Source organism: Pongo pygmaeus, chromosome 21, assembly GCF_028885625.2.
Source record: "Pongo pygmaeus isolate AG05252 chromosome 21, NHGRI_mPonPyg2-v2.0_pri, whole genome shotgun sequence".
In the NCBI taxonomy this organism is placed as follows: Eukaryota; Metazoa; Chordata; class Mammalia; order Primates; family Hominidae; genus Pongo; species Pongo pygmaeus.
This window is the reverse complement of record NC_072394.2, coordinates 4,091,072-4,117,484: the sequence shown is the minus strand read 5'-3', so window position 1 is coordinate 4,117,484 and position 26,413 is coordinate 4,091,072. Positions and strand designations below refer to the sequence as shown.

Below are 26,413 nucleotides of genomic sequence, written 5' to 3'. Positions count from 1 at the left end.
ATTAGAGATGCAAAGACCACTTTGTCTGAGCTCAGCCTTGAAAACTGTGGCTGTCCCCATTTCTAAGATGAAGAAAATAAGACCCAAGGAAGTTAAAGGATTTTCTTATGATCATTTAACAGCCACGCCTGGAACCTTCATCCACCTATTCAGTGTGCTGACTCTGTGGGACCCTGGAGGCTTGTTGACGACTATGGAATTATCTTTTAAGAGTTCATGGAGCCCCGCACAGTGGCTCCTGTCTGTAATCCCAGCACTTTGGGAGGCTGAGGCGGGTGGATCACCTGAGTTCAGGAGTAGTTCAAGACCAGGCTGGCCAACATGGTGAACCCCTATCTCTACTAAAAATACAAAGATTAGCCGGGCATGATGATTGGCGCCTGTAGTCCCAGCAACTTGGGAGGCTGAGGCAGAGAGAATCGCTTGGACCCAGGAGGTGGCAGTTGCAGTGAGCCGAGATCGTGCCACTGCACTCTAGCCTGGGCGACAGAGCAAGACACCATCTCAAAAAAAAAGGAAGACTGCACTCCAGCCTGGGTGACAGAGCGAGACTCCATCTCAAAGAATAAATAAATAAATAAATAAATAAATAAATAAATAAATAAATAAGTTCCTGGAAGTGCATTTGCATGAATGACCAAAAAGCTGACAAATAATGATCTCTTTCCTTTGACTTATATTTGGTCCCTGTCATTCTCAGTGCCAAGCCTTTGTTCTGGGAGTCAGAACCCAAAGACTTCCTTCCCTTGTCTGCAGATTTTTCAGATATGGGCTGGAGCACGTGGACTGTTTCACCAAAGCACAAGGGAGCTGCCTCTCTTGAGCATTTCAAAGATGTTCTTAAACCTGTCTTGTTCCTTAAATGTTATTTCCTTTCCAGAATGAATGAAGAACAGATAGCTACTGTCTGCCTGTCAGTTCTGAGAGCTCTCTCCTACCTTCATAACCAAGGAGTGATTCACAGGGACATAAAAAGTGACTCCATCCTCCTGACAAGCGATGGCCGGGTAAGATGTTCATGTTTGGCCCCTTCATAGTTTTTCTTGTCACTCTATCTGTCATGGGCATAATTCTTTTAGAAACACTTTTTTATAACTCTAATTTTTCTTAGTCACAAGTCACCCACTTTTCTTCCCAGAAGGCTTACAAAAAAGAAATTACCATCCCTTCCTCTGTGTCACCTTGTTAGTCAGAATTGCCTGACTTTGATGGATAATTTGCCTCCTTAACAATGAGTATAGGAAGTAATAGAAACTATGGCTATTTCTTTTCCTTTTCTGCCACATCCGTTTTTGTTGGAGGAGAAGAGCTGACTCTTCTAGGGGTGCATCCAGCCTATTCACATGAATACATGTGTCCACAGTACCTTCCAGAGCCCTTTCAGGTAACAGAAGATCAACTCCACTTGGGTAATTTGAGGATGGTGTAATGAAGGACAGTTTACAAAAGCGTAGGCAAATGTAGAAAAATCATAAGGAATAGTGTATGAGGATAGTGCAGTACTTTAGAAAGGAATATTACTCCTACTGCCCCATGCCTGAAGCGGTGAGGTGAGGTCCTGGCTACTAGAATCTGGAAATGGAGATTGCTGTAGATTTCGGGGCTGCCTGGCGGGTGCTCTGATCTTTGGTAGAAGCCAAACCAAGGTGAACCTGCGGGATGAGAGCTGAGAGAATAAATCCTCCAACCTCACTCTTCTTCCTCCTAGTTTCCTACTGGTGCTCCCTACTAGCTGAAATCAGCTAGGAGCCAAAATGCAGTCAATATAGGATGGTTTCCTAAGGCTTGGAGAAGGGAGGAAAATGGATCCAGTAGCACAAACAGAGGATATTTATCACACTGGCAAACCTCTAGGCCCAGATTTCTGTATTTCACATCACTGCAACCTGTGCAAGGGATTCTGCTGAAACTCATCAGCCACACCAGGGCACAGAGCATGGAATATAACAGCCAAGGAAATAACCAGTTGACATTCCAAGGAAGGCTTAGTTAAATGGAAGAGTTTCAAAGCATAGCTCTATACCATTAGGCTCTCTTGAGCCCCCTGAAACTCCCACCAGAGGCAATGGCCCTGGCATGAATGGAGCCAACCATTCCCTTGATGTTCCTATCTTTTACACCTGCAACCCCTGCCATATGGAACATGTTCATGTCATATCAGAAATTGCCCAGGAATTATCAGAGGGCAGCCAGAAGAAACTGTCCAAGCACTTTGGCTTTTCTTTCTTGTTGTTTTAAAAAGATTGTAAATATTATTGTAGAAAATGTAGTAAACTCAGAAAAGTATAGAGGATAAGACAAAGATCACTCCTAATCCCATTACCGATTTTTCCGTATTTCCATGTACATGTATACACAATTTGCAAACTTGGGAATGTGTTTAATGAGGAGTTTTAAGTCCTGCTTTTTGCATTGTTTTAACCATTGCATTGCTTCTCTTAAGAAAGAACGGTACAGTAGCATGTATCAGTCAGGTTTTGCTACATCCACTCAACAGTTAGTGGCTTAAAACAACCACCATTTATTTGCTGACATATCTCTGAGCCAGTATTTGGGCTGACTCCTCTGGGACAACTCATCTCTGTACCAGCTCATCTCTGCATCGTGTGACATCAGCTGAGCTCTCTCTTGCAGTTGTGATCAGCCTATGGTGACGGCCTTACTCATTTGCTTGGCAGTCAGCTGGCTCTCAGCAGGGACAGTGCAGGTAACAGGGCCGAGTATCACTCATCTCCCAGAGTCACCTGGACTTATTCACATGGTACCTGTGGCAAAGTTCCCAAGAGCACCAAAGGAGGCAAGCCCTGATGTGTAGGCCCTTTCAAATCCTGTTCTTATATTATATTCACTAAATATCCAAGACCAGACTCAAGGAGTACGGATATAAACTCTGCCTCTTGATAGGAGAAGATGCAAAGTCACACTGCAAAGGGATGTGGATACAGGTAGAAGAAGACTGTGTATGCATTTTTTCTCAATCTCCCGTATGAGTGGGGCAGCTATGAGAAAAGATCAAGAATCCTCCCTGGCCTGACTCCGGAAAGCACCTACACAAGGCTCCATGGTGTCAGAATGCAATTTGCGAAGCATTAAATGGTCTAGCAGAGCAATTTCAAGCCAGACTTTCTCTCCCTGTTTCTAGAAATTTATGGTACAGGCTTCCTTGCTGTAAGATCATATCCAGTATCAAAATCAGAAATGAGACTAAGATAAGAAGTCATTGTTTAATCAAATTACTTAAAGATCTCCCCTCCCCTCAATGTGCAAGACTTTTTAAATCATTTAGTTGTCATTCTCAAGAGCAGAACCTTTGTCTCAAACACCTCCTGCATCCCTGTGCACCCCGCAAAGAGCTCACATAAATAGACACATTGTAGGTGCTTTTAGTCCTTATTGGTTTGTTCTCTCGTTCATTTACTGAATATTTGCTGAGTGTCTACTATGTGTAACAGACAGTTCTAAATCCTAGGGATGAACAAAGCAAAATCAGTTCCTCTAGTAAGCTTATTTGGGGGCTGGGAATGTGATAATAAACAAATAGATAAATAAACAAAATCCCCACCAAACAGGGGGTGATAAGTACTGTTTCCTAGGATTAATTTAGGCATAGTAAGGAGAATGGGGAGTGATGGAAGCGATCGGGGCTGTCTTATGGAGGCTGGTCAGAAGATCCCTCTGATGTGATGGTGTTACAGCAGAGACATGGGGGACTGGACCCTGTGGCTGCCAGAAACAGGAGCATTCCAGGCAGAGGAAGCAACAGCATATTGAGTGGATCTTGTGCCTCTTGGCCATTTTGTCCAGAGTTTACTCATTCATGTTCCAAAGACTGCATCATATTGACTCCAGTGGTTTCTCCAGCATCTATAGGAAAAGGAAACTTTTATTTTAAAAGAGAGCAGAAATGGAGTGTGGCTACTCCAAGAAAAGGCTTAGAGTGTGTTTTTATATGAGTCTATTAGTGTACAACATTATATAGTGGAGAAGACTTTTTCAATTATCTATTGCTGTTATAACGAAGCATCTCAACATTTACAGTCTTAAGTCAACAGTCATTTTAGTATTGTCTCTTATAGATCCAAGGATTGGCTAAACTCAGCAAAACAGTGCTGCTCTGACTTGTGGTTAGATAATGCCTGGGGCCAGAGTTATCTGGAAGTCATCCTCACTCACATGTCAGGTAGTCAGTCCAGGCAAGCTAACTGGAGCTGCCACCAGAACACCTACAAAATACATGGCCTCCCCAAGTGGCTTGAGCTTCCTTATGGCATGGCAGCTGGGTTCCAAGAGTGTGTCCCAAGAAAATGAGGAGGAAGTGCATGCATTTTTATAACCTAGCCTCAGAATCACATAGCATTACTTTCACCATGGTCACAAGCCCTTCCAGATTCAGGGGGCAGGGGTACAGAGTCCTCCTCAGTGTGAGAAAAATTAAGTCATATTGTAAGAAGAGCTCATGGGATGGGCAAAGTTATTGTTGGCATTTTTGGAAAATACTGCCTGCCACACAAGATATATTGGGTTCTTTTTCTGTTTGAAGATGTTCAACATCATTAGCCTTTGAGAAATGCACATTAAAACTACAATAAGCTATCACTGCACACATATAAGAATGACTAAAATGAAAAATAGTGATAACAACACTTATTCATACACTGCTCATAGGAATTTAAAGTGGCACAGCCACTCAGGAAAATACTTTGGCAGTTCTTTTTCAAAATTAAAAATGGACTTACCATACGACCAGCACTTGTACTCTGAGGCATTTATCCAGAGAAATGGAAACTTATTTTCCCATAAAAAACATGTACACAAATGTTTATAGCAGTTTTCTTTATAATAGCTCCAAAGTGGAAACTACCTAAATGTCCTTCAAAGAGCAAATGATTGAACAAATAGTATTAATGTATCCATATCATGGAATACCACTCAACAATAAAAATAAACAGTTGATACACACAAGAACTTGGATGGACCTCAGGGAAATTATACTGGGTGAGAAAACACCAATCTCAAAAGCATGCACATTATATGATTCCATATATATATATGTATATACACACATACATTCATGAAATAACATAATTACAGAAATGCACAGCAGATGAGTGGTTGGCAGAGGTTTGGGGTTGTGGGAATGTGTCTATAAAGAATAGCACCAGGAAGTAGTGTGCTGATGGTACAGTTGGGTATCTTGATTTTGGTGGTGGTTATAGTAGGTTGGTGCAAAAGTTATTGCCATTACTTTTAGTGGCAAAAACCACAATGACTTTTGCACTGTCCTACACAGTCTCCCAGACTTCCTCAGCAGGATCAAGCTCTAGTTGCCCACCATAGTAACTCATCGGGTAACTAGCCTTCCCTTGGTTAGATGACTAGTTGGCAACACGTGATAAAATTTCAGAGTATACTTATGTACACTACACACACAATAAGTTCATTTGTAACTGATGAAATTTGAATAAGTTCTATAAATTGGACCTAATCAATTTATGGGTGTTGATATTGTACTGTAGCTGTGTAAGATGCTAATACTAGGGAGAGATGGGTGCACATTGCAACTTCCTGTGGTTTTATCATTATTTAAAAATTAAAAAGTTGGCTGGGCGTGGTGACTTACATCTGTAATCCCAGCACTTTGGGAGGCTGAGACAAGAGGATTGCTTGAGCCCAGTAGTTCAAGACCAACCTGGGAAACATACTGAAGTCCCATCTCATCTCTACAAGAAAACTAAAAAATTAGCTGGATGTGGTGGCATTTGTCTGTAATCCTAGCTACCCTGGAGGTTGAGGCAGGAGGGTTGCTTGGGCCCTAGAGTTTAAGGCTGCAGTGAGCCAAGATCATACCACTACACTCCAGCCTGTGTGATAAAGTGAGATCCTGTCTCCAAAAACAAAAACTAAAAAATTTAAAAAATGTTGTAAAGAAGTTAGGAAAAATGACTGAGAATTGCTCAGGTTTAAAAGAATGAATACTTTCTGTCCTCTCACAAGACTAGACAAATTATCTTTTTTTTTTTTTTTAACTTGTAAAAAATTAGGTTCCCGGAGTCTGTCTGAGACTACTCAGCCTCAGGAGAGCAGGATTTTTTTTTTCATTATACTTTAAGTTTTAGGGTACATGTGCACAATGTGCAGGTTAGTTACATATGTATACATGTGCCATGCTGGTGTGCTGCACCCATTAACTCGCCATTTAGCATTAGGTGTATCTCCTAATGCTATCCCTCCCGACAAATTATCTTTTATCAACTAAAAGTAAATCATTCAATTCTTATCTATGGCATAAGTAATATCTAACGAGTCACTAATTTGTGTTAAGAAGTGAGAATGTTGTGTTTGGGATTTGAAAGAGGAAAATAAATAGTATCTCATAAAGTGGCTTAGGAATTAATAATGTAATGTGTGTAAAACCGTCAGAGTATACCAGGGACAAGGTAGATGCTAAGTCAGAAAGCATTTCCTCTGCCCTTATAATTAAGTGTTGTGTAGAATCACCACGACCTTTCCTTGGCCTAGGGCCAACATTTGATAAATGAATTACTTAGGGGCCAGTAAGCAGCGAGTGACTGACCTTTGACAAATTCATTGGCCAGAATTCAAACCCATGACCTACTAAGTCCAATAAGTTCATGGAAAAGAGACACACACAAGTGGTCTTTGTGATCTCTTTTTCTTTTTACTATAAGTTGATTGCCACAAATCAAAACTTGGAAGATGTCATATAAAATTTCAGATTCCTGTCTTCCTTGAAAAATCAAAGGGTCTGGCAACACTGTGCCTGGATTCACACATCGTGATAAGAGAAGTGATATAAGGAGGGTGAGTTGTACCATAGCAAATGCTGTTGGTGCCCTGCCCAGATCTTCCTGCAACTTCCTATTTCAGTGATCATTAGCTTCACCTCCAAATGCCACCATCTGCATCTTTATGCCTGAAGACTTCTTTTTCTGGCCACTGTTATCTGCTTTTTCCATAACGTTCTCAAACTTTACTGAGCATCAGAACCCACTGGAAAGCTTGACAAGAAACAGATTCTTGGGCCCCCAGAGATTCTGGTTCACTCAGGCTACGTGGTACCCAGGAAGCTGCATTTCTAACAGGCTCTCAGGTGAGGCTGATGCTACATACATTGTACACTGAGTGCCATTGCCTTACAAGGAAGCACCCAGAAACCAGGCACACAAGCAGCCCCGTTTTGCATTAGCCAAGACCCTAGAGCAGACACACAATTCTTTAGAGTGCACGCAGTTTACAGAGCAAGGGTTTTTACATTCTATCTTTAAACCTGTAGCTGCCCTGTGGATAGACTCTCTTTTGCCCACCCTCACTATCCCCCAACCCTCCACCATTCTTTTGTGGGAACCCTGATTGCTGGCCAGGACACATGAGAGATGGATAGGATCTCATGTTCAAATAACAGCTTTGTCTGAGCTCTAAACTAAAGTTCCTTGTGTGGTCCTTGTGTAACAAGCTACATTTTCTCCTTTTAGGGGGCGGACAACATACTAGCGGTAGTTCTCTTAGCCTGACTGCATTAGTGAGACAAAGGTGGTTTCCTAAGCAGCCCAGTTGCACAATTCCACCCAAAGTAAGGCTCAGCTTAGGGTCTATGTGATTTGCTTTTGAGATCTGCCTGCAGTGCTTTATTGTACTCATTACTTGAGTTCTCATTATCTACTTGCAGATTTATTTGGACAAATGTTGTGTGCAATTATATTCTTTTAGAAAATTGTCCCTTTTATGTACTTGGATGAGTAAAGAATCATGCAAAAGCACTTATACTCCTACAGCAGCAGAACAGGCCTCACTTCCAAGTGTCAAGTTTCAATTGCTCATCTCACATTTTGTCGGGGAGATGGTTATTAGAATGCCAGATTTTGAGGGGTTTGGTTATTTTTCATGCCAGCAAAGAGGAACCCACACTAGAGATACTGAAATTTAAAACTGCCAATAGCAAAATGCTGATACATTCACCTCCTTAACCATTCAGGTTTCTTAAATTTATAGGCAAACAAAACTGGAACGTTTGTTCCTCCTCTACTGTCTGTATATTGGGGTTGCAAATTTACTTACACCCTAGTTTTGGAAATACACACACACACACCCCCCCCACAATTATGGTTTCTATGCTTCCTAAAACTAACCCAGACTTCTTCACGGAGTCCTACTGGCTAGATTCTTTTTTAAAATATCTATTTTAATTCAATGCATTAAATTTAGTTGGCTTGAATGATTTGAACATTGTCTATCAAAGTTCAACTACATTATTATGAGGTATAAATGATACCTTTATAAACTCAGTCTTTCAGATTTAACCACCACCTACTCCCTCCTCTCCTCTCCACCTTCACTTATTCCCAAGATGGAGTGTGGGAGGAAAGACAAGCATGGCTCTTGGGACCTCAGGGTGAAGGAGATAAGAAGCATCTTCTTGTTCCTTTCTCCTCCCTGCCTTGCTGTCATTGGACTCTCCTGCTACCTGGACTGGTGACCAGGCAGCAGGATTGACTGGTCCTATCGGTGGCTGGGCTGTCCAGGTGCTCACCTCTGCTGTACGTCACAGTTGCAGCCTCTTCACTCACGGGCTGAAAGGTGCCCTACAGACTGCCTCCTTGTCCCAACCACAGGCTTGTGCCAGACCCTTCCCCTTTCCCTCACTGAGATTTGGAGGAACTTCTGAACCCCTGAACATCCCACACAGGCCATGGAAGACAGTAGCATTGCCACAAGCTCACTTCCACCCACACTATTGCGCCATGTCTCCATGGAGTACATTTTACATGCTGGTATAAAACGAAACAGTATCTGAGACAGGTGCCAATCAATTTAGAAGTTTATTTTGCCAAGGTTAAGGACATGTCCAGGAGAAGAAGGAAAAAAACATGGATTCATAGAAACTGTCTGTGGTCTGTGCCTTTCTCCAAAGAAGAGTTTGAGGGAAAGGGGAAAAGTGAGCTGGAGGGGAAAGAGGGAGGGTATGGTCATCCACTTGTTGCAAGAGAAAAGGAGCAGGTAGGAGAACTGTCAATTATGTATTGATCTCATGCTCAGCAAATAGGCACTTTACAAAATATAATATGAACATAGAGTCACTACCTGTGGAGATATTTACCTATGACCTGTAGCTGTCTAATTAGGAACAAAACAGAAGGTAGCTTCTTGCAGGACTCAGCGTTTAGTTCAATTTTTCCTCTTGGAAGAGTGAATTGGGGTCCTGGGTTTTTATTTTCCTTTCACATGGGGTATGGCCAAGGCTGGTGTTCAGTCAGTTTTACCAGCATGTCTACACCCGTTTTTAAAATATTGCAAGATTTTCATGCTGGTTGGTTGACAGCCACTGCTTTAAGTCCTTAGGCTATCCTCCATCACTCCAGCCCCTTCCAAGACCCTCCTCACCTCATTAAAAATGGTAATCCTTCCCTGGGTAACTCTAGGACTTTGCTTGACTTTCTATCTAGGTTCCAATTGGCCTACGTTAATCTGGTTATTGACTATTTTAAATATTACCTCTGAACACATGCTTGTGGGGCTTCTCCTCTCCCTTATTTGTATGGGGATGTACACAACACAGATATTTCCAAAGCCCACCACCATCTGCTTGGAGTGAAGAAAAGTGATATATCATAAGGACGTCGGGACCTGACATAGTCAACATCACTCCTCTTTCTCTCCTTCTGCAAATTATCCCAGACTACAAGGGGTGGACTGTAGGATTTTTACTTCTGTGCATTATTGACTCCTCTTATAATAGGGCACCATGAATTATGGACCAGGTATCACAACTACAAGGCCCTCTTTTTCATACTACATGTGAAATTCTGTGATCTGAGTCTTCTGGGGGTTGATTCTTGATAAGAAATTGTGAATATCCCCTCTCTACTAAACCAGCTTCTCTAGCATTTCTTTGGGAATAATCTAATCCCTTCCAATTCAAATCATACCACCACTGGTCCAAATCACTGGCCTTAAGCCAATTAGTGAGAATATCATGAACAAGGACATGAAAAAAATCACATTAATAATTTCCAAAATGTTATTTTCATTTCATCTGTGTTCCAACTTTGATTCTAGCAACAGCTATCTTCAGTATGCTTCAGATGTTTTCAGAAAGAGCTTCAATGTGTCTTCTGTCACCTGATATACTATTATGTATGTGTGTCAATATAAAATAAATCTAGTAGCATTTGTTTTCTAAGTTTCTACTGTTTGTTTGCCCAACTCTTAAGGAACACAGTAAGGCTCTGCAATCAGAAAGCAGAGTTGTTGTCCCCAAGGAATGTCATCTCTAGCTAGAGACGGAAAATCAGCACCAGAAAATAGTTCAGGATTGAGTGCATGCCAAATTCTCTGAATTTGGAAAAGAGAGTGATCAACATGGGCTCCTGAGAATTCTGGAGAATGTTAGATTTGATAAAGCCCTTGATGTATGCCTGAGAGTTGAATATGCAAGAAAAATCATCAAAAAAACTTAGAGTTGGGGGTGGACCATAAGATAACCACCTCTTTCTGATTTGCCCAGAACTTTCTGGGTTTTAGCACTGGAATTCCTACATTCTAGGAACAGCCCTGGTCCCTAAGAATGGTTTTAGTGTGTGCAGAAAGCCATGAGGAATAAGATGGGCTACATGAAAAGGCACCAGATTACAGAGGGCTTTAAAACCCATTCAGGTGGACTCTAGTGTGTTTACGTCAGCAGTAGGAAGATGGGGTGTGGTGAAAATGTTAAGGCTTTTGTCAGAATGCTAAAAAGATCAGACTCTGTGCAAACAAATGCCCCTTCATCCCCACCTGTTCATGTGACCTCCTTCCTGTTCTGTTTCTTGACTGAACTGTGATCTCCTATGATTCAAGCTATAATGTGTACACCAATGGCCTGTGGCTCTTGTTAAAGTGGAAACTGTGACTTTAGTAGGTCTGGGGTGGGGCCTGAGGTTCTGAAAATCTAACAAGCTCCCAGGTGACACTGCTGCTGCTGCTATTGATGAAGATGATGCTTTAAGTAGCAAGACCCTGGATCCCATCCCATCCCTCCTGAAGGGATGCTTTAAAAACCCTATCATCAGTTACCCTCACTCTCTCCTCTTTCTTCAACATCTACCACTCTGGGAACTCCCTTCTTTCAGCCTGTAACTTTGCTCTTCAGAGCAGCAGAGTGGTGGTTAAATTCCCGAATCCTGGCTCTTCCAGTTACTAGCTCTGTATCCTCGGCAAAGTGGCCTAACCACTTCTGTGTTTTGGCTTACTTCTCTGTAAGATGGAGATAATAATATTTCCTACCTCGTTAGTTTCTTGGGAGCAGTCAAATGAGATAATACATGTAAAGTGTTTATAGTGTTACCTGGCAGGTAGTAAGAGCTCAGTGAGTGTATTCATTTCCTAGGACTGCTGTAACAAATTGCTACCAATTGAGTGGCATTTTCTTCTCTCTGCATGAAATGTATTCTCATGGTTCAAGAGTCCAGAGGTCCAAAATCAAGATTTTGGCAGTGTTGATTCCTTCTGGAAGCTCTGAGGGAGAAGTTTTATATACGTTTCTCCTGGTTTCTGGTGGTTGTGGCAATCCTCGGTGTTGCTTGGCTTGTAAACTCATCCCTCCAGTCTCTGCTTTGCCTTCACGTGGTCTTCTTATCTATGTGTCTGTGTGTCCTCTCCTATTTTTATATCAGTCATGCGATTTAGGGCCTGTCCCCAATCCAGTATGACCTCACCTTCACTAATTAGACCTGCAAAGACTCTTTCAAATAAGATCACATTCTGTGGTTTGGATGGATGTGAATTCTGGGAGACATTCAACCCACTATAGAGAATAGTAATAATTATCATTGTCATCATTATCATATTCACCACATTTGTAAATGCTGGATTTCTTCTATCTGTATTCAAATACATCTCATTTCTTGAAAAGCACTCTGACTGAAATCTACCTGGCTGCTCTCTGGATTCCACCACTGACTCAACCTGAAACTAGAGGCTACTAGGGATGCCCTCATTGCCGAGCACAACAGCAACTCTCAGTTCTTACCTGGTTTCATCTCCCTGTTGTGTCCTAGCTGCTGCTATCCCCACCTTGACTTTCTCAATTTCTTCTCCATTGTTTCTCTGATTTCTTGATGTCTTTCTCTTCAGTCTCCAGTAATGCTTCAATTTCAATCACCCTAGGTGCCCAGTATTTCATATTTGACCATCTTCTTTTCTCATGCTATGGCCCTTCAAGGGTTTGACTACCACTCATATGCCAAGGACCCTTTCATCCGTACCCTAGCGATGGCAATGCCCAGATCTTGATAGTACTGGGAGGTCAAAACTCATCACATGATAAACCTAAAGTGTGTATATTTCACGCTATGTAAATTTTTAAACGGTTAAAAAAAACGCATTGAACTCCAGTTAATGCTAAATTAAGAGTGAGGTGTACTGCTGTCAGCAATTTAGTTTGAAATGCATCAAAAATTGGATGAATAGATGGATGGATAGAGAGATAGGTGTGTGATAAAGCCCACACAGCAAAACATTAATAATTAGAGAATCTACTCATGCATATAGGGATGTTCACTCTATAATTCTTTCAGCTTTGCTATATGTTTGGAAATTACCATAATAACATGTGTGGCAAGGGGAATCTTGTCTCTGGGTCAGACCTCCCTGCTGAATCCTGATCTTTATCATATATTAATGCACTTGTTCTTCATTCTCAGAGGCCTCTTTCACTTCTTATGATTGAGGCTCACCAATTCGTGCAACAATTTTGATTTTGAAAACCTATCATGGGCCAAGCACTATTGTGGGTGTTGAAGCCATGGAGATAGTTTTTTTTTTTTTAACTCTAGCCAGGAAGACTTGGGATGAGATAGAGACAAGAGTCAAGGATGATTTTCGTGGATTGATGCTGGTGGATGTTGGTGTCATTCACTAGAACAGGACTGGTAGAAAAGGGGTCAACTTTTGGAGCAGAGAAAGGGATGCTGAGTTTGGAAGTGCTTGTGGTCATCCATTTAGAAATATACACTAGTTGGAAATACAGGTTTTGAATGGAGGAGCGAGGTCTGAACTAAGCATAGAAAGAAAAACAGTATCCAGTAAGAGAATCTAAGAAGAGAAGATGTGAGAGACGAAACCAGAACCCTAGGGAACCCCAATATTTAAGAGGCGGGCGGCAGAGGTAGAGCCAGAAAAAAAGGTTGGAAGAGGAAGTTCGGAGAGGTGTGAAGAGAATTAAGAGAGAATTCATACCTTGGAGACTGTACTATTGATCTTTAAAAATTTTTTAACTTCAAGTGGTCATTCTGAACCATTGTTTTCTTTTGTGTTCTACTGTCACCAACAACTCTAAGTGGCTGTTTGATGTCACTTTCATAAGGCTGTTTGAAGTTCAGACCAGGTCATCATGACTAGAAATTATGGCTTCCAGAAATAAACTGAATCCTGGTCATCTAGAATTCATAAACCAGCAGGGTGCCTAACACCCAGGGTGTAGTATGTTCTTAAGAGTACATGAGCTCTAGGAAAGAAATTTCCAAGTTTTTTTCCTCCTTGATGATATTTAAGGTAAATAACATGTATATACACTGAGCCCGTAGGATGACCACCTTAAACCCCTGACAACCAAGTGCCGACACCCATGTTCTATGCCTGTGTTTCCACTTGCATTGCTGTTCATGTCGGTAGCTTCAGCTGTCATGGACAAAGGAGCAAACCAAAAAGGGAAGAGTATCCAGTACTAAAAGTGACATTTCCACATCCTGGATAAGCAAAGGCCTTGCAATATTTCAAATATAGAAAAGAGATGGTTCTTCGATCGCCTCATGGTACATAGAAATCTAAATGTGCTCAACTCAAAAGAACCTAAATTACATCAGTTTGTTCAAAATTCACATTAAGAATAGCAACTTACGTATATGAAAGCATCACCTGTTACATGACATTAAACTTGTGGGCTTGGGATGTTAACAAATTTGTTGTTTGTGGTGTATTTAATTTGTAAAGATTTTTTGTTGTTGTTTCATCATTTTATAGAAGTAATATAAGCAGCAGGAGTTGAGACATTTGGAAGTTGATCCTGGTGGGCCCGGGAGAAATTTCTCCATTAAAATGGACCATGTCTTTCCAATACAAGGGTCTGACAGTCCCTCCTCTGATATGTCCAAGGCCTGTTGATCAGACTGTTTTGTTTTAAATTTGAAACTCTCTATGTTTGTATTTTCATGTCTAGCAGACATTGTTTTAAAATTGCTAGTTTGTTGCATTCCTTTCCTTTTCAGATAAAGTTGTCTGATTTTGGTTTCTGTGCTCAAGTTTCCAAAGAGGTGCCGAAGAGGAAATCATTGGTTGGCACTCCCTACTGGATGGCCCCTGAGGTGATTTCTAGGCTACCTTATGGGACAGAGGTAAGGGGGTCACAGTCATAGGCGTGGCAGGACTGGGGACAGGCTCAGGGACCCATTGGTTCTGAGATAGTTGGTGACCACAGGAGATGGGGGCAATGACTTTTAACTCCACATTTGATCCCCACTCACTAGATGAGGCACAGAGTAGGTAGGCTGTGGCAGGTGGGAGCCTGACCACACCTGGGGCAGATCACTGCAGTATTTATCCAAGTGCTGTTTATTGCAGTCCTGCAGGGGACACTGTGGGAAAGTCACTCCAACTCTGATCCCACTCTCAGTAGAAGGCACACACACAAAGCAAGGCAATGCAACTTGCAAAGTGGCTGGAGACATGCAGATGAGCAGGCATGAGAATTCAGAGAAAGGAAAGAGGATCAAAGAAACTGCCACAAAATAGAGGTGGTATTTAAATGAGCCACTGTTTTCAAAACAGTTTACATCTCACGGTGAAGCACCTACACAGTGTTTTCTCATAGGAAAAAAATAATATGTGAAGCATAGTAAAAAACATGGCACAATTTCTGTTTCCACTGGAATGAAAACAATCACTCATAATCTTTTAAGGGGTAGGGCCTGGAAATGTGAAAATGCAGGGCCAGAGGAGTAGAGGAAGGGCCTTCTTGGGAGGTTATAGCATGGTTGGAAGCTTAGAGGCACATAAGGTTACATACAGGTGGAAGCCAAGGGGTATGTTTCAGCTAGGCATAGTGTTTCCACACTTTATGGTGTGGATGGTGAGAAGAGAAGCATGAGAAGACATGGCAGTGAGCTAAGGACATCAGCATAAGTTAAGGCGGAATCTTTCTCTTTCTTTTGTTTGCTTAACCTTGGATGAGTCCTCAACTCATTTTTCTCACTGTGGTTCTGAGAGATAAATTCTCCGTGAAGGTCACTGCAAGGGGTAATAATAGCAATACATTCATCAGATAAGAGGTATAATGAGGCCCTAACAGGGCAGTGAGTGGGACTGGGAGTTTATAGCACAGTGATGGCTCCTCATTGTCTCAACTTCCCATTCTTTACTAATTGCTTGTCATCTCTTCCTTTTCTTTTCTCCAATCCCTGAAAATGCTTTTGTAAAGCGAGGTTTTGTGCATGCTGTTTTGAAATGATAATAAAAGGCAGGGGAAAGAAATCCCAAAGTAGAGGAGAAAAGAGCTATTTTTAAAAGCAAATTAATAAAAGAATCAGAATATATTCTGCATCCTGCAAGGTAGCCCTTTGCAGTTTGTTACAAATATGTCAAAACTTTCTTATTTGCTTACGGTTTAAATACAACTTTCTTCTCCATTTTCATAGCATTAAACTGGATGATTTTCTCATCTGCCCTGATAGACAGTTAACTACCAAAGTTTACAGAATAAAAATTAAAGCACTAAACTTCAGAATATTAAAATATTCATTTATGTCTGATGGGTGGAACCCTCACAGAAGTTGTCCATAAAAGGCAAAGATTGTTAGCAAAAACTCAGTAACCCAGCAGTTTAGCCTATAAATCTGTATTGTAAATGTTGAGAGGTTACAAGTACCATATTCATTTGTGAATGAATATGAGGTTCTGTGGACACATTTGACATTTCAGAATGTTCTCCTTGCCTGAGATAACCAGTGGGGTGTGCCTAACAGGTGGACATCTGGTCCCTCGGGATCATGGTGATAGAAATGATCGATGGCGAGCCCCCCTACTTCAACGAGCCTCCCCTCCAGGCGATGCGGAGGATCCGGGACAGTTTACCTCCAAGAGTGAAGGACCTACACAAGGTGAGAAGCAGCAGCTGTTGCTGAAGTTCAGAATAGTTTTTGGATTTTCCCATATCTCTCTGGTTTTTAAGACTGGCTTACCACATCCAGCAGGAAGATCCTGGTTTATGGGCATGGACTTTGGAAATAGTCACTTAGGTTTGAATCTCTGTTCTTCTATTCGTTTACTGGGCGAGTGACTCAGCCTTTCCTATGCCAAAGTTCTTCATCTGTAAAATGGGTTATGATTGGCCTGTATCCCAAAGGGTTGGTTAGAAGAGTAAATCAGGTGCTCTATGCCATACTCATTCATTCAGCATCTATTACATGCTGGGGACATCTAATAGCTTGGGATGTCACCGTGCATGACCCCAGATTTTCTGACTCTGGGGTCTAGACTCTGCATTCTAGTTGGGGAAACAGATAATAAACCATAAACAAACAAAATAATTTCAGAGTGTGGTACATACTATGAAAGAAAAACATACTGTGATGTGATGGAGTGTGCAGGAGAAGGGATTGCAAGCTGGTTGTATGAGTCTGTTTTTACACTACTGTAAAGAAATACCCAAGACTGAGTAATTTACAAATAAAAGAGGTTTAATTAACTCACAGTTCCACATGCCTGGAGAGGCCTCAGGATACTTTCAATCATGGCAGAAGGTGAAGGGGAAGAAAGGCATGTCTTACATGGTGGCAGGAAAGAGAGAGAGAGCACAGGGGAAATGCCAGACACTTATAAAACTATCAGCTCTCATGATAATTCCCTCACTATCTTGAGAATAGCATGGGGGAAACTGCCCCATGACCCAATTACCTTCCACCAAGTCCCTCCCTTGACATGTAAGGATTACAGTTTGAGGTGAGATTTGGGTGGGGACAGAGAGCCAAACCCTATCACTGATTTAAGCTGAAGAGTGAAGGAAGCCCTTTCTAGGGAGTGATCAACCGAGCTGGGACCTGAATAGGAAGAAGGTACAAGCCATGCAAAGATCTTGGAGAAAAAGGTCCCAGGCAGGGGGAACATCAAGTGGAAAGCCCTTAAGCCAAGAAAGAAGGCTTATGTTGCTGGAGTAAAGTCAGAAAGGGGAAAAAGGTAGGCCTTGTCGGAGAGGTGTGCAGGAGCTAGATTGTACAGGGCGATGAAGGTCATGGTTAATATAATGCATGTAAGAGACCGAGTGGGGTCTTTCCTGTTTTCCAAGGATTGACAATTAGGATGAGCTCAGAAAACAATGATGCTTCATCCAAGAATCACCACTGTAGGAGCTGCCAGATTTCCACAGGACTTGCTCAGAGGATCATTTCTGCAGGACTACTACTATAAACACTGGCCCCATACACACCTCTCTTCCTATTTTATGACAATAAAAGAGAGTGTGTGGCTGCCTTTTGGAGGAGAATTGTTTGTGATGGTAATATCTCCTCCTTCCTCACCCCTAAATCTTAGGGAAGAGCCCCAGTGGAATCACTCATATAGGTTGTGTGGACCTACAAAAACATGAACAAAAAAAAAAGAGATTGAAATTTTTACTGGATTGGACTAAGTCTAAATAATGAAAAGTGGCTGGGCACAGTGGCTCACGCCTGTAATCCCAGCACTCTGGAAGGCCGAGGTGGGTGGATCACAAGGTCAGGAGATCGAGACCATCCTGGCTAACACAGTGAAACCCCATCTCTACTAAAAATACAAAAAATTAGGCTGGCATGGTGGCAGGTGCCTGTACTCAGGCTACTCAGGGGGCTGAGGCAGAAGAACAGCATGAACCTGGGAGGCGGAGCTTGCAATGAGCCCAGATCGCACCACTGCACTCCAGCCTGGGCGACACAGCGAGACTATGTCTCAAAAAAAAAAAAAAAGTGACTAAAAATGCATCATATGAAAGTAGTCTCACGCCCAATAAGTGCCAATGTTCTTCAAAACCATGTACAAGAAGAACTTTAATCCTAATGGTTTCAAAAAACTGGAAACCAGTCCAAGGTTGTTTCCCAAATGGATAATGTGTGGTATAATTGGACAGTGAATACTACCCAGTAATTTAAAAGATATAACTTTTGCCACACATCGGAGATGAATCTCACGGATACAACACTGAGTGAAAGAAGCCAGATGGAGAAGAAATCAAATATATGACTCCATTTTGATAAAGTACAAAAGTAAGCAAAACTAAGTTATGCTATAAATTAAAATAGTGGTGACCTTTTGCAGGGAGATAGGGGTTGGCAGGAAGGAGAACTAAAAGTAGCTTCCTAGAGTGGTAGAAAAGTTCTATATCTTGATAGGAGTGGAAAGTAAATAGGGGTAAATGTATGTAAAAATCTATTGAGCCATACTCTTAGTATTTGTGCAGCGGAACCTGGGCATGCTGGCACATGCTTGTACTCCCAGCTACTCAGAAGGCTTAGGTGGGAGGATCATTTGAGCACAGGAGTTTGAGCCTGGGCAACATAGTGAGACCTCATCTCTAAATATATACATAATGTAAGATATACCTTTAAAAAGAAAATTACAAGACCTTCAAAGAAAAAAAAATGAGATGCGTTCGATATCCTTACAGAAGCTTGTTTCTCTTAAAGAAAGGGGTTCCACAGAGCCTGTGTGGTTGCAGTTGTTAGAAAAATAAAACGGCTCCCTGTTTATACTATGCTTCATCAAGCATGTGTGACCAGCTCCTGCACATACTAAATATTTTGTAATAGCTGCTCTCATCACTGTGATTGCCACTGTTATTTTATTTAGTAAATAAGTTTTCATTCTTAGTTGAGCTGTCATTTACACCTATTATTTCAAACTTGAAAAAGGTAAGGAAAACACCAAATGTTAACAAAGACAAGACATGCTTTTGCTTTCATAACATCTTTCTCCTTAAGGTAACTTTCTGGAATTTGAAGTTGTTGATAGGATGAATGGGGAAAACATTTTGGGGACTGGGTTAGGTGTCTGTGTTAGTCCTCAGATTGGTATCTGTGTTTTCACAGGTTTCTTCAGTGCTCCGGGGATTCCTAGACCTGATGTTGGTGAGGGAGCCCTCTCAGAGAGCAACAGCCCAGGAACTCCTCGGACATCCATTCTTAAAACTAGCAGGTCCACCGTCTTGCATCGTTCCCCTCATGAGACAATACAGGCATCACTGAGCAGAGGATTCGTGTAGGTGGCAAAGCTAGATGAGGACATGAGAATAATTCAGGAGAACAAAAGGAAACACAGAACATGCAAAAGGCCTGTGCATTCTAGACCAGCCAATTGGTGGGACAGTGTGATGACCGGCAGGGTTCGACAGACCAGGGCATCTTCTTGTGTCTTAAACAGGCATCTCTCCACTGACAGCTGGCGTGGTCACTTGGAGCACGGCTTTAATAAGTCATTATTGTATTTTTCAGCCCTTCATCCAGCAAATCAGAAGAACTCAGTACAAACTCCGTTATGATATATCCTAGCTACATGCAGGGTAACATGTAGGATTTTCTATATTGAAAGAATACTTTTCTGGCAAAAAAAAAAAAAAAAAAGAAAGAAAGGAAAACAAAAAGCACTTTTTTCTTAATGGTAGCAGTATAATGTATTTTGCAACGAATTTGTAATTTTTCTGTACGATAGTTTTGATAATTTATAGTACTTTGATGTCATGTAGCCATTGTATCAGTTGAAGTAATACTTGTTTACTAGCAGGAGTTTGAACAAAGCCTTTCCTACTTTTTTATCCCTTTAAGAGAACCAATGATTCTTTAGGAACTTTGAATACTGAATGACTCTCAATCACCGTCAGCTTTAGTAAAATATCTTTCTTATCCTAACAAGTGTCTTATTTGATGGAAGAAGAATTAAGAGTGATGGTGATAGTGTGCACGTTTCATTAATCCAACCAAAAATAATGAAAAAAAATTTGAGCCACAGTATACCACTCCTTGGGATAAAGCTAAATATTTTTAAAAATCACATTTTTCCATCAACGCTTCTAGTAGCAAACCATTGTTTTGCACACCACAAAGTTTTCCTCAGTGCCCTTTCTCAAATGGGTACAATGTTCCCTTGTGGCCAAATTTCCCTCCCAGGGAGCAATTTCAGTGCTAGGATCATTGGACTCAGTTCCCATAATAGAATGTTTCAGTGAGACCATGAGAATTCCAGGCTCACAAAGGGAGAGGAGAGAACAGGGCAAGACGTTTGGTTTCATTTGTCACCATTTTTAAAACTCTGTATGCTAGCACACCAAACTCTTGTCTGTATTTACCTTTGTACCACAGTATTAATCGCTATTGTTCACGTATCATGCTGGAAGTCTGAATTGACTCTAGAGGATGAATTAGCAAGAGGGTATTTTACCAGGTATGATCTGACTTCAGTTATGCCCATGTTATAATGTGTTTCCGACATAGGAGAGTCGTGCTGCTGTCTAGATCTTCTTGAATGTTGATAAAAATGAATGACTACTACAATACATTTTGTGTTGCTTGTTGGATGAATTTGCATGTTAACTGTAGGCCAATATAGATTTGCCTTTAAAACTCTGGAAGAGCTACATAGTCATCATTAGTTTCTATTAATTATGCATCAGACAAAAGCCATTTGTTACCAAACTGGAAAAACAGAGGCTTTCTTAACTATTTCACATACTGTAACAAATATGAATTTAAATTTGTGATAGCGCTCTGGTTGCTCTAAGCATAATTAAGAATTTTTGTAATTAATAGGTTGCTAATTATCTATTATTGCTAAAAAGGAAAAAAGGCATAAAATAACCTTCTACTGATTAGATTTTCAGTTTTCTTTCAAACTGGAAATGCCTCCATAAATATGATCTATGATTTTGCTTCATAAAACACAGCAAATCAATGTTTTATGTAAAATATTAAAGTATTAATATAAATATGTGAGAATAAAAACAATCTAAATCCGGAAAATGGCAGTCCTACATGTTCATGAGACAGATTGTATTAATTTAACCAGGACTATGTAGAAGTAGAAAGAAAAGAAAAAGAAAATCTTTTTTAAACCAGAACAAACATTAAAAACTATTGCAGAAAATAGTGGATTTTGGATTCCAAACATTTTCGACAATGTAATGGAAATTTTTCTGTAATTTTCTTACCATTGGGTATTTTTTAAAGTATTCATTGAGTTTACCAAAAGTTACCGTGGCTTCAAAGGTTTTGTGAGCACTATTGGCAGAAACTGCATTTGCAAATAAAAATAAATGTTTGCCTTTTCCCCATTGTGTTATTGGAAACAGTGATCTCCCAAATTTATTTTATTGAGTAACCAAGAATGATTTCTTTGTGATCTTGAGGACTGCAAACGAGTTGGTACAAAGTTGTATGTAACACTGTGATGACATGACCTAAAGACAAATATATCCATCCCTAGAGATTGTAAAGAGTGTAAGATGGTGATATCGATACCACTGCTGAAAAAAAAAATTACTGAATTCTGGAAGGCCAAGTTCAAGGAAAGCCAGGTTCAGGGCTAAAGACTCTCATTCTACATCCCTGTTCCAAAGATGCAAAATTGATCTGAGGGCTTTTTTTAAATTAATTAATTAATTTATTATTATACCTTAAGTTCTGGGTTACATGTGAAGAACGTGCAGTTTTGTTACATAGGTGTACACGTCTCGTGGTAGTTTGCTGCACCCATCAACCCATCACCTACATTAGGTATTTCTCCTAATGTTATCTCTCCCCTAACCACCCACCCCCTCACAGGCCCCAGTGTGTGACGTTCCCCTCCCTGTGTCCATGTGTTCTCATTGTTCAACTCCCACTTATTAGTGAGAACATATGGTGTTTGGTTTTCTGTTCTTATGATAGTTTGCTGAGAATGATGGTTTCCAGCTTCATCCATATCCCTGCAAAGGACATGAACTCATCTTTTTTATGGCTGCATAGTATTCCATGGTGTATATGTGCCACATTTTCTTTATCCAGTCTATTATTGATGGACATTTGAGTTGGTTCTAAGTCTTTGCTATTGTGAATAGTGCCACAATAAACATACGTGTGCATGTGTCTTTATAGTAGAACCTGGATTCAAGAGGGTGTGGTGAGAGCTCTCTGGGAGCCTAGAAGAGAGTGTTGGGCTCTCTCCTCCACTTTGGGAGACAAGGGGGACATTAACATTGATCTCATGAAGTTGGGGGATGGGGGAACTTGTATACAAACAGCCTATTTTCCATCCAGAAATGTTGGAAGGTAAAAACCCTGAGGAAGTAGCCTGAGCTAGCAGGATGAAAAAAAGGCATTTTATATTGCCTGTCAGGGAAGACAAACGTGCAGGCAACCTCCCCTGGACAGGTCTCCTCTGCCTTTACTGGGCATGGAAGAAGACATGGAGTTCCCTTGAGTATGTTTGATGGGACATGAAGAGGATAGCAGGGAATGTGTCAAACCACTTAACTAAGTAACAGGATGTCCAACTTGCAGAGTGCTTTGGAGGGGGGCACCATGGGGGCAACTGAAGCGACATATGGCTGCTTTTCTGCATGGAGACAGGGTCAAGGTGGAGCTGACCCTTACTCTAAAAACCACATATGTCATCTACACAAAGACCACTCCAAACAGCAGAAGCTGTAGTTTTCAGTGGAACCAAAATGAGACTCAGGCCTCTCCCTTTCCTCCAATAGCATCTCCAAGGCAGCTGACTACAGCCAGCTAGGTTACTGGAACCTCCCCTTCCCACTGGTCCACATAGAATAGGGCCATGTATTAGTGTGAGACCCCATGATTTGAAGAAGGTATTTAAGAGAAAGAAAGAGGGAATACAAGAGCACACCATGTATCCTGCACTACCTCCCAGTTGCTACCTATTCCTCTAGTAGAAGTTTAACTTGAGCAAAGGAGAGATGTATTATCTTTGAATTAGAATGAGATTGATTTTTAAACTAGACTAGACAGATGGAATCAGACTGAATTACAGTCATGTCCCCTTTATCCCTGGGGAAGAACACATGTAGTAGCAATCAGTGGAAAAGTAAATCATACCATGAAGTTAACAGCCCAATGAGTTCAGACTGCTTGGTCAAACTGATCAAATGAACAGTACAGTGTCATTGAAAAAAAAATGGTAATGAAATTCCAGGCAGACAAAAGATCAAATTGATCTGAAGCAGATACAAAATGTACAAGCAGGAGAAATTCTGTGAAAGTGACACGACACAGTACCAATCCACATTGTGCAGGAAAATCGGTCCATTTGATCCTTGAAATGTGTGCATATTGAGCTGTGTTTCAAGTCAAATGAATACATTATCTTGGTGTAGGTCCTGCCAAAAGAAGAGCTCGAATAAAGACTTAGACACAAATACTTCATTTGGGAGATGATCCCAGGAAGGTCAACATGGCAGAGTGAAGAAGTAAGACAAAGAGGAAAACAAAGTCAAGAAAGTGTGTTTTAATGAATGGGATACCACAATAGGCAACTGGGGTCAATCCCATTGGTGACCTTCTGAGAGACACTTGAGAATTGTCTTTCTTGAGGGGGGCACTGGTATATTTAATTATCTCCTATCCATCATTAGATGAGAATTGTTACTGCAGCATCAACTCTCTTTGCCCTGCACATGGGCAAAGTTTGTTCCCTTTGCTAAAATTGACACAGCAAATGACCTCCAGGAAGGGCTGAGGGAACACGAGTGGGACCCTGAGAGCATCTCCTACATAAATAGATCTAACTAAAGACAAAAAGAGGACATGAGAAAGTCTATGGGTTGCTGATTTCTGGATCAAAATATATTGTTCTAAAAGCAAAGAAATTTCTTATCCTGATTTTCTCACATGACAAATGTTTTGATCATTATGCCTCATCATTGTCAGCATTTCTAAAAACTTAAAGCTAGAAAAGACTTCAAGATCTTATATTATTCACTTAGGCTGAGTTAACCAAGGCCCCAAAGAGTTAGGTAATGACAGCACATTAATCATAATACAGGTTGAGTATCCCTTACCTGAAATACTTGGAAGCAAAAGAAGTGTTTCGAATTTGGGATTTTTTCAGATTTTTGGAATATTTGCATTATACTTACCAACTGAGCATCCTAAATCTGAAAATCTGATATCCAAAATGCTCCAATGAGAATTTTCTTTGAGCATCATGTTAACATTCAAAAAGTTTTGAATTTGGAAGCATTTTGTATTTCAGATTTTCAGATTTAGGATCCTCAAACTGTACCTAAATAGGCAGGTATACACACATGTACATGCACACACTTACACACACACACACACGCCCCACATATTTCAGTTCCATGAGGGCAGGAGTTCTTATGTATTTTGTTCACTGCTGTGTCCCAGTACCCAGAGCAGTGTCTAGAAAGCACAAGATCAGTGCTAAGAAATACTTATTATCTCATCTGTCATGTGTGCCTTTGTAAACCATTCGCCAGCAGACAACCTGACAGGCTCTGTCACTTTAAATGACAGCTGAAGTACCATTGACCCTGGACCCTCTTGGCTGTCTGAGCTTATAAACTCCTTCTCAGAAAAGTTTTTTAAACGCATAAAGTAAAATATGTAGGCTTACAAAATAAAAGATTAAAGTATCATTATCACAATTTTAAAATGTGGCTATAATGCATTAAATAACAAGATCTTTTGATGGGTCAAATAACTACCATAATTTCAAAGTAGTGAGTATAAACGATTCTTTTGAGATACAGCTGGCAAGTGTAATGTGGCTATTTCTACTGATGACAAATTCACAGGTCTTCTTATACTGCAGTGGTTTAATGCCCATGTTCACCACTGAAGGAAATTCTGCCTTTCATTTGAGGTTAGTAAAAACTGGAGGTGTAATTTTTCTCCATCCGAGTTCATAAACTCTGACAGATCCCCTCACCCCAAAACTGATAACCCCTGTGTGATTTACTGAACTGAGGTGGAGGGGAATCCCTGCATAACAATTCTCTGAATCCAAAATAAATTGACACAGAAAACTGTAGAAGTCAGATTTAAAACTCTTTTTTTTTTTTTTTTTTTTGAAACGGAGTCTCGCTCTGTCGCCAAGGCTGGAGTACAGTGGCACAATCTCGGCTCACTGCAAGCTCCGCCTCCCAGGTTCACACCATTCTCCAGCCTTAGCCTTCCGAATAGCTGGGACTACAGGTGCCTGCCACCACACCTGGCTAAATTTTTTGTATTTTTATTAGAGACAGGGTTTCACCGTGTTAGCCAGGATGGTCTCAATCTCCTGACCTCGTGATCCACCCGCCTCGGCCTCCCAAAGTGCTGGGATTACAGGCGTGAGCCACCGCGCCTGGCTAAAACTCTTGTATTAGACCCTTTGAATCTTTCGTGACCTCTTGTTTGGCAGGTAAAATTTGAACATACGTGTTAAGAATTGTGCTAGCAAAATGCCACTAATGATAATTTTCAGAGAGCCTCTCCAGTGTGACAGGCATTGTGCTAGGGACTTCCAGGTGCTTCATGAGTCCTCAAATAACTGCAAGGATGGAGGAGTAAGCTTCATTTTCAGATGAAAAACATGAACCCAGAGAAGCCTAATAATTTGGATAATGTTGCACATACATTGATAGTAGAGGCTTTTTAACCAGAAGTCTTCTTATTTCTCCATCAACATTATCTGGGGAGCAGAGTAAAACTACAGATTCTAGGGCCTCACCACAGAGATTCTCAAATAATGTCTGGGATGCCCTAGAACTAACATCTTTCAAAGGTCTCCTAGGATGATTCTAATACAGCGTGCCTTTGAATGCACTTTGAGACACAACGATTTAAAGTTATCTCTGGCCCAGGTTGCTTGGTGTTTTTTCCAGGGAAGTGTTTGAGCACAATGCCAGTTTGAACCGCCTGCCTGGTAAAACCCACCCCTACACATGCAGCAGTCTGCTTCACCCAGATGCTGCAGGTCACGTCTACCATCTTTCCTCCCCTTTCTCCATTCATGTTTCTCCGGTGTTTCTTCCCACACCCATGTGGTTTGCCAAGTCTTTGCTAATGGAAAGATTGGACAATTGACAAAAAGAGAGAGATGATGGTTTGGAGGGCGTTCTCAGGCTCCAGATAAGCGAGTGCTCCCTGCACCTCTGAGGCTGTTTCGCTGGGAACTGTTTCCTGGGACTGAGGGAATCCTGCAAAGAACCATGCTCTGAATTTAAATCAAAGTCACCCTCCCTCAAGAGAAATCCACATATGGTCCATCTGGCCTGGCTTTTCCAGGCAGGCATACCCGGCAACCAGGCCCAACATCCTCTTGTGCCCACAGGCATTTGTGTTTAAAATCCCAGTAAAAAAGAAAAATGACAGTTCAAGGGGTAATTGAGCGTCTGTGGTTT

At 41.1% G+C, this 26,413-nt stretch overlaps 1 protein-coding gene across 1 annotated transcript in view; it reads left to right on the top strand.

Moving 5' to 3' along the window:
- Positions 1 to 21,416, top strand: part of PAK5 (p21 (RAC1) activated kinase 5) — a 303,214-nt gene extending 281,798 nt beyond the window's left edge. The window contains exons 7-10 of the mRNA XM_054468155.2: positions 881 to 1,007; positions 14,262 to 14,387; positions 16,014 to 16,148; positions 19,107 to 21,416. Coding sequence (XP_054324130.1) covers positions 881 to 1,007; positions 14,262 to 14,387; positions 16,014 to 16,148; positions 19,107 to 19,262 — 544 coding nt within the window. The 3' untranslated portion in view covers positions 19,263 to 21,416. The remainder of the gene's footprint in view (positions 1 to 880; positions 1,008 to 14,261; positions 14,388 to 16,013; positions 16,149 to 19,106) is intronic.
- The last annotated feature ends 4,997 nt before the right edge of the window (positions 21,417 to 26,413 follow it).